Source organism: Lissotriton vulgaris, chromosome 7, assembly GCF_964263255.1.
Source record: "Lissotriton vulgaris chromosome 7, aLisVul1.2, whole genome shotgun sequence".
NCBI lineage: Eukaryota > Metazoa > Chordata > Amphibia > Caudata > Salamandridae > Lissotriton > Lissotriton vulgaris.
In genome coordinates, this window is record NC_141695.1 from 1,335,263,861 (window position 1) to 1,335,278,385 (window position 14,525).

General features: G+C 45.2%; 1 protein-coding gene across 2 annotated transcripts in view; it reads left to right on the forward strand.

The window, feature by feature from the left end:
* LOC147703642 (crk-like protein) overlaps positions 1-14,525 on the forward strand; it is a 136,882-nt gene that overhangs the window by 85,148 nt on the left and 37,209 nt on the right. For both annotated transcript variants that reach the window (XM_086931980.1, XM_086931981.1), the window contains exon 3: positions 10,502-10,663. In XM_086931980.1, coding sequence (XP_086788106.1) covers positions 10,502-10,663 — 162 coding nt within the window. The remainder of the gene's footprint in view (positions 1-10,501; positions 10,664-14,525) is intronic.

Below are 14,525 nucleotides of genomic sequence, written 5' to 3' on the forward strand. Positions count from 1 at the left end.
AAGGTCTTTTGCCTGAAGAGAAGCTGGCTCCTAGAAACCTTTCAGACTTGGCAGAACTTCAAGGAGAAGGGGGTCCTTCTAGGGAGGACCCAATAAATGGACAAAGGACCTGTCCCACTCTGAAATACCTGAACTGTTGGCTGTCAAACAGGCAGAAGGAGATACCAGTGGTACCAAGAAGGTATACTGGGAGGAGTAAAAAACAAAAATACAACAGAGTATTGGGGGGTCCTAGGGGAGTTAGTTTATAGACAATATAAGTACCTTGTCCCCCAACTACTACTACAAAAAACAAGAGAGGTACTAAGAGTCTATGAAGTGAAGAACTGACAGGACCAGATTGTGTCCAGTATGAGTGTTCAGATCAAACCGTTGATCTTGAGCACATGACACTATTATGTCATAGAGGTGAGGAAAGGAAGATACAGGGTTTAGAAAGTTAGAACATAGTACCCATCCGCCCACTCATCAGTGGAATTTCGTCATCTGGGTTGGTGAAAAGAAAGGTGTCCTATGGGCTTCTCCTCAGGGAGAGTCTGAGGTAGCCAAATGTTGGACCCTTAAGAACTACATCCAACCAACAGAGGATAGTGTGTGAGTGGAAGGGGCAAATAAATTTGCAGTGCTCAGAAAAGAAAAGAAAAGGAAACTAATCCTAGTGATTAAAAATACCTACTTTGATGACATAAGAAAACTTTTATTCGGTGTGACCATCAAAGTGGTATCGTTAAAAACAGTATGCTGATAGCATGTAAGGAATTGCTATCTATCATGTATGTTAATCGGTCGACATGTTTCAGCCTATACCGGCTTTCTTCAGGACCTATGATAAGCTACTGCAACATATACTTATCGTGAGTTGGAACTTGAACATGAACAATCTCCAACAAATGAAGGTGTATCTCCTCCCCAATTGTAGGGAGAAAAAACCTCACCTTGCCTGGCAACAGCTCAGGTTGGAAGGAGGCCACGCACTCTCCGTCGTTACCTCGGGTAGAATCCTGAGCCGAGGGGGAGGGGGAGGTTCTCCCTCGGCTCAGGATTCTACCCGAGGTAACGACGGAGAGTGCGTGGCCTCCTTCCAACCTGAGCTGTTGCCAGGCGAGGTGAGGTTTTTTCTCCCTACAATTGGGGAGGAGATACACCTTCATTTGTTGGAGATTGTTCATGTTCAAGTTCCAACTCACGATAAGTATATGTTGCAGTAGCTCATCATAGGTCCTGAAGAAAGCCGGTATAGGCTGAAACATGTCGACCGATTAACATACATGATAGATAGCAATTCCTTACATGCTATCAGCATACTGTTTTTAACGATACCACTTTGATGGTCACACCGAATAAAAGTTTTCTTATGTCATCAAAGTAGGTATTTTGAATCACTAGGATTAGTTTCCTTTTCTTTTCTTTTCTGAGCACTGCAAATTTATTTGCCCCTTCCACTCACACACTATCCTCTGTTGGTTGGATGTGGTTCTTAAGGGTCCAACATTTGGCTACCTCAGACTCTCCCTGAGGAGAAGCCCATAGGACACCTTTCTTTTCACCAAACCAGATGACGAAATTCCACTGATGAGTGGGCGGATGGGTACTATGTTCTAACTTTCTAAACCCTGTATCTTCCTTTCCTCACCTCTATGACATAATAGTGTCATGTGCTCAAGATCAACGGTTTGATCTGAACACTCATACTGGACACAATCTGGTCCTGTCAGTTCTTCACTTCATAGACTCTTAGTGCCTCTCTTGTTTTTTGTTTTTTTTGTTTTTTTTTATACTGGGAGGAGTGCCATAGGACCCCAAACTAGGGGGCATCCTGGAGACTTGTGGTCCCTCAACAGTACAGACTGTTCCTCCATAACCGAGCCCAGAATCTCCCATTGCCCGGGCACCTGGGGCAGACCAAGACCTGGGAAAGGCTGGTCAGCAATTTCCTCTGGCCTCAAATGTCTGATGAGGCCAAGGAGTTTTTTCACTCTTGTGTGACCCGCCAAGCCAGTGGCAAAGCAGTTTTTCCGAGTGCATGGGCCTAGAAGGAGGCCATTAGGAAATCTGTGATAATAATCTTACAACAATGTAGGGCCATATTGGATAGCATCATAGTACACATCCAGACAGAGGGTCAGAGGTCATGAAGTGCTTTAATGCTCACATTTAAACACCCAAGGCATTCAGCACATTAACACACAGATTCACCTGTACCACTCCAATCCCTTCTCGTAGTTCCTGACGAAGAAGTGGGGCTCGACCAGCATGGCCCTGACATCAGACATGGTGCACCCTCAGCGCTCCACTAGCGACCTGTGGTATCCCCCCTTTTCACCCCTATTATGATTACTTGAAGAAACTTTTACTCCCATACTCGGCGGCTCTATTGTTGATGGTAGGAGCCCCGGTCCTAGCTCCTCTTCCATTGTGCTGGAATCTTGGTACTCACTCTCCAGGTCCGTAACCATAGCTGTGACGGCCAGGGGAGATCGGTCCCAGGTGACTAGAGCAGAGGGAGACAAAGCAGCAACACCTCTGTGATAGTGTGACCCCATGACCCACAAGTCCCTATGGTGCAGGGAGCCATAACCAAGTGACTGAAAGTGCCCTCATAAACGGACTTTAGGGGCTTCTTAACTTTGTTCTGATACGTAACCCACTCTCGCAGGGGTATCTCCTGGATATCCGGGCTTCTCATCCTCCACCGATGACAATTGCTTTTACTTAGGAGGAGTAGGCGGAACTCCGGGGAATATTGCAAAGTTCTTAAGCAACTTGGCGGAGATCCGCAGAGTACAACTCTGCAAACTCGGCCCATCCCTAGTGGGGCCCCCTTTGAGAGAGTGTGGATGGATATTGCTGGTCCTCTACAGCCACCCACAGTGTCATGAAACAGGTTCATGGTATTAGTAGAGGTGAATGCCACTAGGTACCTGGAGACCATTCCACTTAAGACAGCCACTGTCCCTGTAGTAGCTAAAGCGCTCCTTGGAAACTTCACCAGGGTTGGGTTCCCTAAGGAGGTAATTTCATATAGGGGCACAAACCTCATGTCAGCCTATCTGAAGGCAACGTGGGAGGAATGTGAGTGAGTGAGTTACAAGTTCACCACCCCATATCATCCCCAAGGTAATGGTTTAGTTGAGAGATTCAACAAAACCATGAAAGGTATGATCATGGGTTTGCCTGAGAATCTCAGGAGGAGATTGGACATTTTCCTTCCAAGCCTGTTATTAGATTAAAGGAAGGGTGCCCAAACAAGATTTGACTTCAGTCCATTTGAGATAATCTTTGGACACCCTGTAAGAGGTCTACTTAGCTTGGTTAAGGAAGGGTGGGAGTACCCCTCAAAGAACCTAAGCAGGACATATAGGATTATGTGCTTGACCTTCGCTCAAGAATGACTGAGTACATGAAAAAGGCAAATAAGAATTTGGTGGCTAGCTAGAAGTTTGCATAGCATTGGTATGACCAAAAGTACTCTATAGTGGAATACAACCAAGACAGTTGGTGTAGGTCTTAAAGCCTGTAGAACACCGAGCCTTACAGGACAAGTGAAATGGACCCTGCCCCATCTTGGAGAAAAAAGGAGGAAGTCACCTACTTGGTGGACTTAGGTACTCACAGGGTGATTTATATAGGTAGTCTCAAGTTACACCATGAGATGGCAGACATCACCATGCTGATGGTAACAGATGAAGTCGAGGAAGATGAGAGTGGCCCTCTTCCAGACCTCCTATCTGCTAATGCCCAAGATAAAGCTGTGGAGGGAGTAGTTCTGTCCTCCACACTGATAGACCAGCATTCAAAGGGACTGATATCAACTGATGAAGTAGTTTGTTGGGCTGTTCTCTCTGACCCCATATCAGACAAAATGGTGTTCCCATGATGTGTACACTGGTGGCAGATTGCCTGTCAAGAGTAACATTTACGGATTGTCTGACCTGGTCAAGGCCAAGATGTTGGAGCTGGCAGTGATTAAGCCCTCAAGTAGTCCATTGGCCATCCCAGTAGTGCATGAGCCAGCCCAGTGTTACTGGTGCCCAAACCCAAAGGGAGAAACCATGAGCTGATTTTCTTCGCGGACTACAGGGTCCTCAATGCAGTCACTAAGCCTGATGCCCACCCCATTCCAAGTAGTATAGACAACAATGGTCCTAGACATTGACAGTTATTTTACATTAATACCATAAGTATTACTCCTCGTTTGAATATATCCTGCAATAGAAAACAAAAAGAAAACAGGGGAAAAGAACAATGACAGCCCAATGTACTCGTAGATAATTCAATCACAATGACCGCAGGTGTGATTAAAACAGTTTTAATCTCCATTTAAGCACATATTTTTCATTGATATACATACACAAATTTATATTTAAAATGAGGGGGTTACTGCCAAGTGGCGTGCAAGAGAAGTGATGAGGTAAGTGCTCATGTGGAAAAAGGGACCAAGAAGGTCTAGAAAAATAGTGAAGAAAGGGAACGATCACTTTGATCAAATGATAACTTTAAGGTTAAACCATCCTTAGTGACTGTAGCGGGCCTGCCCCAAAATATTCATAGTTCTGTTGTGTCACAGTGGGAGTTCATCTGTGACCTTTGTCGGGGGAAGGGGGTATCAGGGGTGCCAAGCCCAGAAGGGGATTATCGTCGACGTTTCGACCCAAGTACTTGTAGGGTGATTGAATCAATCCACCCACGCCACTTTGTTGCCTATACTAATTGATACCCAGGTCCTTTAACTTTTTCTGGGTCACCCCATTTTTATTAATGGCACCCCATTCCAAGAGCTGATGAGCTCATTGATAAGTTGGGGGCAGCTAAGTATCTGAGCACCTTTGACCTGATCTTCAGCTATTGGCAGATTGCCAATGAGAGGTCTTCTTTCTCCACACCTCAAGGCCACTTTCAATTTAAAGTGATGCTCTTAGGGTTGAAGATTGCCCATGCCACCTTGTAGAGGTTGGTGTACTGTCAGGGCTGGAGAGTTTTAGTGCAGCTTATCTTGACAATATTGCTGTATCCAGCTCCACCTGGGAGGATCACTGCGTCCACCTCAAGGAAGTGCTTCAGGCCTTGCAACAGGCAGGCCTGACTATCAAGGCAAGTAAGTGCCAGATAGGGTAGGGCTCTATTGTGTAACTGGACCACCAAGCTGGTGGAGGCCATGTACAACCTCTCCAGCCCAAGATCCGGACCATCCTGGCTTGTGAGTCTCCTAAAACCCAGACCCAGGTCATAGCCTCTTTAGGACTAACTGCGTATAACAGAAGATTTGTGAAGGGTTATAGTGCCATACTGGCACCATTAACTGACTTGACCTTCAAAAGGAAGCCCATAAATGTTATTTGGCCTGAGCAGTGCTAAAAGACGTTTGTCACTCTCAAGGAAGCACTGTGCTCAGCATCTGTCTTGAAGGACCCTGACTTCATTAAAAAGTTTATTGTCCAGACCGAGGCCTCTGAACATGGGATAGGTGCAGTGTTGTTACAGGAGACTGATTTGGGCCAGGATCAGCCAGTTGTCTTCATCAGCAGGTGACTTCTTCCTAGGGTGCAGTGTTGGAGTGACATTGCGAGGGAAGCCTTTGAGGTGGTTTGGTCTTTGAAGAAGCTATGACTCTACCTGTTTGGGACTCACTTCAAAGTTCAAACCGACCACAGACCCCTCAAATGGCTGATGCAGATGAGAAGAGAGTACTTCAAGTTGTTAAGGTGGCCCATTTTCCTACAGGGCATAGACTTCACAGTGGAACACAGACCTGGGACTGACAAGGCCAATGCAGATTCTTTGACTAAGATGATGAGACTCACCAGGGCAAGGGTTAGTTGCACATCACCTTTTATCTAGGAGGGGACCATGCAAGGAACTGCCTCTTTTTGTATGGTCTCCCCCCCATTTTTCTACTTATGCTGCTGGTATTTCGACTCTGAGAGAGCACTGCAGCCTTCTAACCAGACCTCAGTGCCAATGCCCTGCACCTAAACTGTATGTTGAATTGGCTATATTCAATAGGAATTCTTAACTTACCTGTAGGTTCCTTGTAATAGTACCCTGGTACCCAGGGCATGTACATTAGAGGGGCACCACAGGGCTTGCAGCACTGATTGTGCTACCATGGTCGACCCCCAAGTATAACAAGTCTCCTAGTCCGCCACTTCAGACTAGTAGACCATTTGTGCACTGCTAGCCTGTCTTTGCAATTGAAAGCAATGGCAAAGCCACCACTTCCCCTGGACATATGTATATGGCACCCCTCTGGTAGGCCTACCGAGCCCTAAAGGCAGGGTACAACATATGACACAGGAAGGACATGTACTTTACTTGTGCTGACAGTAAAGCATGCGAATCAACTGTTTTAACTGTGGAAAGGCTTGGTAGCCAAATTGGCGAGTACAGTGCTACACGTTGACCCGTCAGCAGTGCTAACTCCTGAACAGTGCGACCAAAGTGGGAATTCCAATGTATCAAACAATGTGCTATATTAGGCCCGACTTGTAGTTCAAGTTGGAATTAATGTAACTTGTTGCAGTGCGCAGCTTTAGCAAAGCTGCCACTTTGTTGCCTTTAAAAATCGTGTGCCTTCACGGGACACATGGAGCCTTCTCCACAAGACAGCCTTCTACCTTCCTAGAGAGACGTGTTAATGACTCTCGGGAAGGGGTACAACGAGAGTTTGCAGGCCAGGAAGGTGTTAGCTCCCTCCTGCAGGAATCCACTTGGGTGTTAGGCCCAAAAGGCAGGCTTCAAAGGTGAAGCGGCCTTTGAATTGCAGATGTGTAACACTAGGAGCAAGACTGCCCTATTGTTGAGGTAGACATGCTGACAAAGGAAGCAGAGGGGGAACTCTGTTGCCAAACTGGTTTCCCAAGGGGCCTTTAGCCCTGATGGAGGGTGGGCTAGGAAGGTCTGAGCACCAAGAGAGGAATCTCGCCATCTTGGGAATGGGTAGAATGGTGCATCTTGAGATAGCCAGATCCCATACTCCACAGGAAGTGATCACCAGGTGGGCGGAAACCTGGTAGTCCACTGGCTACCAACCACATGCTGCCTTGAGGGCTCATTCTGAGCATAAAGAGGGCATCGCTGGCACACAGACCTTAGATCTCGGCTGACTTGGAAGAAGGATCAGAAAAGGACTGCCCTGCTGCACTGAGGAAGAAGCAAAGAGAGGCTGCACCGACGAGGACTGCATCTTGTGGCTAGAAAGGAGAGGGACGTGCCTGTCATGTCCTGCTCTAGGAAAAGCTGCCCACAGAGACGGTCAAGTCAAAAGAAACTTTGAGGGCTATCCGATTGACCTCTTGTTTGCAGGACAGGGACACAACAGATAAAGAAGCCTGCTTGGGCAAGTTCGCAGCCCAAAGTCTTGAAGACGCTACCACTGCAGCCGAGCAGCACAGAGTACCAAGATCTGATGCACAGAGTTGCACCCAAGTTTTCAGACCCCGGCAGTTCTGTTGGAGAGTTGCTAAGACCCTCTGTAGGCGATTTATCGACTCTGGAAGGATTGGCCTGTGACCGCGACAAGGGGCAACCAGTAGTCCAGTGGTGACTGGACTTCGGCCAGACCAGAGATTACTTTATGAGACATCGACCCTGCAACCAGGATTCCATCACCATTTTTGTGGACTGAAGAATCCTCGCAGGAAGACCCCTGTCGACAGCTTCGCATCCAAAGCATCCTTAGAGCATCTTAAGCATCCTTCATTCCTTGCTTCAGGACCACTCAATAGGATCCATTGCACCGCAGAAAAAGTGCCATGGATCTGTTGAAGGACTGCTTCCTCTGTGAACATAACTGTTCTTGAGGACATTGCTGACCCCCTGACAAGCTCCCTGCTGGAGTTGGTTGTCTCAAGTACTTCTAACAGACCGCAATGATTGGTACCTAGTTTTATTTCAAAAAGGTTGCTAAGTGCCCAATTCATTGACTTTGGCAAAGCTTATTCGCAGCTGAGTGAAATTGCTTTGATTTATTATTGCTTGTAAAATATACTTCTCAGGAACCCTCCGGTACTTCTTTTTCATTCTAGAGTCTACATTAATATAAAAATACAGTCTATTTTTATAAATTGGTGCCAGATTTCTTGAGTATCGTGTCGATTTCATCTTAATTTATTTTGATGTTGTTTAAATGCTTTACACTTGTTCCTCTGTGTAAGTCTTGCTGCTTAGTGCCATGGATACCAAGGGTTGAGCTGAGGGTTTTACAGACAAAGCCTACTGAACCTAATGGGGTCAGTAAGTACATAACGTTTTGAGGTCGCACAACCACACCATATAATACACCCCATTTCCTCACTGGGTGGCATCGGGATTGTGCAAAATTATTATAGAAAGTGCCTTATCACAGTCAGTACTGTGCCAGCTTAAAAGATAATGGTCGAGCAGACTGCAAATTGACCACAATGAAGATGATTGGCCAGAACTCTTCCAGAACCATGACACATGTCTACGAGAAGCCAGGTTGAAACTGGAGTTTTTAAAACTATGTCATAGGAGGCACTGGCCCACTTTATAAGCTTAAAAAGGCAGGCCCTCATCAAACTCAGCATGGTGGAGATATCAACACCCAAATATATAGTCCACATAATCAGGGAACGCCAAAAGCTGGGGTTTAACTTGGATGACATTTGTAAGATAATGAAAAATACCTGTAAGGTAACAAGAGATTTAGTCAGATCTGCAATGCTCTTGTACAATATATATTGCCATACCTGGAAGTCAACCCATAGATAAGTTGTTGGTTTGCTACAGTATTGGCAGTGGCTAAAATGGGTGTGCTATATCATTGGAAGACAGCACAAATAACAATGGTTTTGAAGGTTGATTACGCAAAATCAACCAAGTAGCATCCACCAAACAAATAATCTATAAACTGAATGATGACTTGCTAGCTTTTTATAAGATTTGGGGAGACTGCCATCAGGCATGAGGTGGCTTCTTACTGCGCTGAAAGGTGTGGACTATTGAAAGTACATTGATGGGTCTTGTGGGGGTTCCAATTGGTCGGGAATAAACTCAACAGTGTAGTACATTGTTGGGACAGGTTTCCTGGTAAGCTGAAAGTTGATATTTGGACTTTACTTCAAGTGTTGTGGTGACTAGACAGGAGCACTCTAAGATACTGTTGTTTTATCTCTGTTTATTGACTGTTGGTGGAGAAGGGTGATAAAGTGAGCGTGGATTTGGGGTGTGGGTTAAGTTTTTAGTAAGGTTAATGCAACTCAAGTCTGGATTCATGATAGTCAAAAACAGCAGAAGAGATTCTTAATTCAATGCCAACAAGCAGGAGTGATCATTGGCCCTTCTGAGGAGGATCTTTCTGTTTTTTCTGACCTATATTTTTTTTATTGTTTTCTCTTGTTATGGAGCAGTTAAAGAGGAGAATATTTACAGTGGACACGGGGTACTGTAGATGATCTATGGACTAGCATATGACGGATACGACTGACAACTTCGATAGTTCATGGTCTCTTTAGGGGTGTCACTGTTCACAGGCATGAAAAGATGACTGTCAAGGTCGATCTGGGATGATTCAATGAAAAACGTAGACAGATAGTGGATGTTTTACATTATAGGAATACATTTATATGCATATTTCTGTGGCTGCGTCCATGGTAAAGAACTGACACAGGCAATTTGTTAGTGTTTTTGCTGGATATTTTGCTCCTCTGTACTTGAAAATCAATACAAAGTTAATGTAAAATTTCTTCTTCTTATTATTATTTATTATTATTATAGAATTACTGCCTTAGAACGCTTATGATATATCACAGAAGCAATGTTTCAGCCTCATCTGGGATGAGGGGGGCACGATGGTGGAGCAGAAGATATTAAAGGCAGAACTAATCATCATTTGCAAATGTCTTTATGGTGGCAGCAAGGGTAGGAGCCAACCAGAGTGGAAGCTTTAAGGCAGGGGTCTCCAAACCGGTCCTGGACGGCCGGATCCATGCCAGATTTTTAAAATAACTACATGTATCTCAATGGGGATATCCCAAAAATCTGGCATGGATCCGGCCCTCCAGGACTGGTTTGGAGACCCCTGCTTTAAGGAGAAGAAGAAAAATATTTTATTTTAGATTGGGTTAGGCAATCCTATCTCCTGCTGGAGCTAAATCCCACTCAGTAAGATTATGACAAGGAAGACAGTTCATTAGGTAATAAATAATTTATTACCCTGACCTTCCCTGTTTGCAAAACTAGTAACTATTTACTTTCTTACTATGAATCTTTCTATGTTCTTGCACTATGGTACCAGAATGTTGTAACCATAATGTTGCCAGGTACAAATGTTGTATCATAAATAATTGTTTTACAAACGTATTGCCCCAGTGGAGTTACTATTAGAACATTAACATTTTATGGAGCAATATTTTTTGTCAGTGATATTAAGGTCGTGATAGACAATATTTTTACTAATGATATTCTAATATACAATTATTCTCACACCTCTCCTTACTAATGTGTATGTGATTTTTTTTGCATTTCTGTCTTTTAATGTCAGGCGAGTTCCAACTTTGGAGACAGATCTGAATGGTATTTTGGGCCTGTAGATAGAGCGGAAACAGAAGCCCTGCTGATGGGGCACCCCCCTGGAACCTTCTTAGTCCGGGACAGTGCCACCTGCCCTGGTGATTACGTGTTATCCGTCAGTGAGAACAGCAAGGTAAAATGCGCCCTGTGCATTGTACATCATACATCTTACACTTTCGTATTTGACAGGCATGTGAACAGGTTAGGGATACTGACATTAGGCATCCACTGGCCCTGAAGAAGGCCTTACACCCTCCATGGGACTGTTTAATTAGGCCAACACATGGGGACCAGAGGATTTGTGGGCCAAGTGTACTTCCTGAACATCCTATTTTTCATAAAAATTCTAATCATGCATAAGCAAGCTTTAAAAATTGCAGTTGGTTGACTTTCTGGTAAATATATTTTATTTTTCAGTTGGACGATTCCTTTTAATATTTGTCATTCTTGTGCTGGAAAAGAGCTCCACAAAGAACTACTATTTTCGAATCCCAATCCAGGCAAGCAGTATCTCTGTCTGGATGAGAAGCATACCCAATGGTGAAGCATGCCACCCTGGTACAAATTGAACCGGTAAGGTTTAAGTACCTCAGCATTTATGTTACCCTGGACCCGAAACTACTAAGCCATGTCTTCCCTGGACAGGAAACAAGCATCCTGGGACCGGTTTAGGATTCATAATCCTCATCAGCCAGACTATCTTGAATCCAGTGGTAGAGTGAGCAAGGGACCCACGTCTGGGCATACCCTACCAACTTAGGGCAAACAAAGTGATACCAAAGGGGATGATGGATGACGCGTTTGAGCAAATCAAACACTCACCCCCAGTCAACTGATCTGAGTTTAATCCATCCACTCCACCACCGGATTCAGGATAGCCTGGCTGATGAGGATTATGAATCCGAAACCGGTCCCAGGATGCTTGTTTCCGGTCCAGGGAAGACATTGCTTGGCAGTTCGGGCTGGACTGTTCCCATGAGGCACAGGGTCAGACTGATTTGCATATGGCCATGTCTGAACTGGGGTGGTGGAATGAGCTAAATAATGATGGTGGATTAAACTCAGATCAGTTGACTGGGGGTGAGTGTTTGATTTGCTCAAGCGCTCCATCCATCATTCCCTTTTGTATCGCTTTGTTCGCCCTGAGTTGGCAGGGTATGCCCAGACATGGGTCCGTTGCTCACTCTACCACTGGATTCAAGATAGCCTGGCTGATGAGGATTATGAATCCGAAACCGGTCCCAGGATGCTTGTTTCCGGTCCAGGGAAGACATGGCATGGCAGTTCGGGCTGAACTGTTCCCATGAGGCACAGGGTCAGACTGATTTGCATATGGCCATGTCTGAACTGGGGTGGTGGAGTGAGCTAAATAATGATGATGGATTAAACCCAGATCAGTTGACTCTGGTGAGTGTTTGATTTGCTCAAGCGCTCTGTCCATCATCCCCTTTGGTATCGCTTTGTTCGCCGTGAGTTGGCAGGGTATGCCCAGACGTGGGTCCCTTGCTCACTCTACCACTGGATTCAAGATAGCCTGGCTGATGAGGATAATGAATCCGAAACCGGTCCCAGGATGCTTGTTTCCGGTCCAGGGAAGACATGGCTTGGCAGTTCGGGCTGGACTGTTCCCATGAGGCACAGGGTCAGATTGATTTGCATATGGCCATGTCTGAACTGGGGTGGTGGAGTGAGCTAAATAATGATGATGAATTAAACCCAGATCAGTTGACTGGGGGTGAGTGTTTGATTTGCTCAAGCGCTCCGTCCATCATCCCCTTTGGTATCGCTTTGTTCTCCATAAGTTGGCAGAGTATGCCCAGACATGGGTCCCTTGCTCACTCTACCACTGGATTTAAGATAGCCTGGCTGATGAGGATTATGAATCCGAAACCGGTCCCAGAATGCTTGTTTCCGGTCCAGGGAAGACATGGCTTGGCAATTCGGGCTGGACTGTTCCCATGAGGCACAGGGTCAGACTGATTTGCATATGGCCATGTCTGAACTGGGGTGGTGGAGTGAGCTAAATAATGATGATGTATTAAACCCAGATCAGTTGACTGGGGGTAAGTGTTTGATTTGCTCAAGCGCTCCGTCCATCATCCCCTTTGGTATCGCTGGGTTTTAGGAATATGGCAGGGAGTTTTTTGCATAACGTTGAAGCAAACCTGCGGAAAGAAACACATTTTTATATTGTACAGTAAAGGAATGTGGCGTGTAGGTTTTTCTAGAGACACTTTAATTGTCAAGAGGTGTCATGTACTTGATCAGTGCTAAAAAGCAACCCCAGTGTTTGTAGACACCCCTTTACGAGCGACTATTCAGAAGTGGTATGTAAGCATATCCCAGTACCCTTAATTAACATTCGCCTCTTACAACATAATAGAGAAAGCTCTTGTGCACATCACCCCACTGTAGGTGTGATATTATTACTTGCAGACCCATCAAGGACACCTGTGTGTACATACTTTAGCAGTGTGTTAAATTCTATAAAGTATTATTATAGTTTATGCAGGCCAATTATAGTGCGCCATACAAACTACATATATAAACATGTCCTGTAAACGCTCACCGATACATAAATTTAAAAAAAAGACAGTTGCAGTAAATCAATGCAAAATGTATATGAACCATTACTTAGCTGGCTCAGAAGGGCATGGTAAAGTGCTGCCCCATGCCCCAATGAGCCCAGCGCAGCACAGAGCAGACACCGAGGTCCCCAGAATGAATGTATGTTGTGTTACACCACCAAAACTCTTCTTGCCTCGAACACTTATGCATACTGCCAACTTGAAGAACAATCTCACTGTGTGAGGAGGGGCGGGGCCTTGAAGGGAATGGGACCTTACGTTTTCTGAGGCTTTGAACTGCCAACGTCAAAGGGTACTTTTGAACCCCACCCCGCCCCAAGCTTCCTCCTCCCCCCAAAAAAACTTGCTGAGGTTGGTGCCATGTGCTGTGGTGTTTTCACACCCCTTAATGGACATTGGCAGTTCAAAGCCTCGGAAAACGAGCTGGAATACCACTATTTACAGTGGTTTTCAGCTCTTTTTTCCTGCTTTCATGTGATATCAGCTCCTCACCGAGAGACTATGTGAAGGGAGCCGACATCGTGTGACACATGGTGGCACAGAGGGAGCTAGCAGGTATGCTGATGCCTTTAGTTTTCCATCCCATATTCATAAACAGTGGGCTTCAGGATTCTGCTGCTGTTCTGTACAAGAAGCTTGTCAGGAATAAGTAACCTACCATGATTATTCTTAACATAGGCACGCATACGCTCTTTGATTATCCTCTCAATAGCTTGGCAGGATAGTGAAGATTGTCATGTGCAGTGCTTAATTTGTAAAAAAAGCATCAGCAGCAGAGACCTGTCAGGAGGCCACTGCAGCCTACACCACTCATGGCCCCTGCCATGGCTGCCAATGACAGTACGTACACATTTACTAACCATCACACGCCTACAAGTATAACAATTCAGACTTTTTTCAGGCCACTACAGCTATAAGAATGACTTGGGCAGCAGGTATTAGTTGATTCTGATGTATATTGAAATAATATACAACTGTTCTGCTCCTCTCTAATTTACCAAACAGTGCCACCATGTGGCAGACTGTCTTAAATGCCAGTGTTAACAATTAAGTGCCAGTGCCAGCACTGGAGACCACCGGCTCAAATTAACCACTAATGTAGGGTGACACGTAGCTGGTAGTAACACACTAAGCCCTGCTTGTTATGAGTAAAGAACTGCCGAGGGATGAAAGGCGGCTGCAAAGGGAGATGTGGGCCAACCGAGTGACTCTATAGACTCCTATGAATACATTGTGTTGCCTCTATTTGGGCAATGGTTATAAGAAATGAAACCTTAATCCAAGATTGGCAACTGTTGTTGTTTTCGTGATGGAACCTGGCAGAAGAGGTCACTCTAAGGAGGAAATGGGTTGAGAAATAATGATCTCATCAGGCAATCTAAACATTATCTTTGAATCATTCCCTTA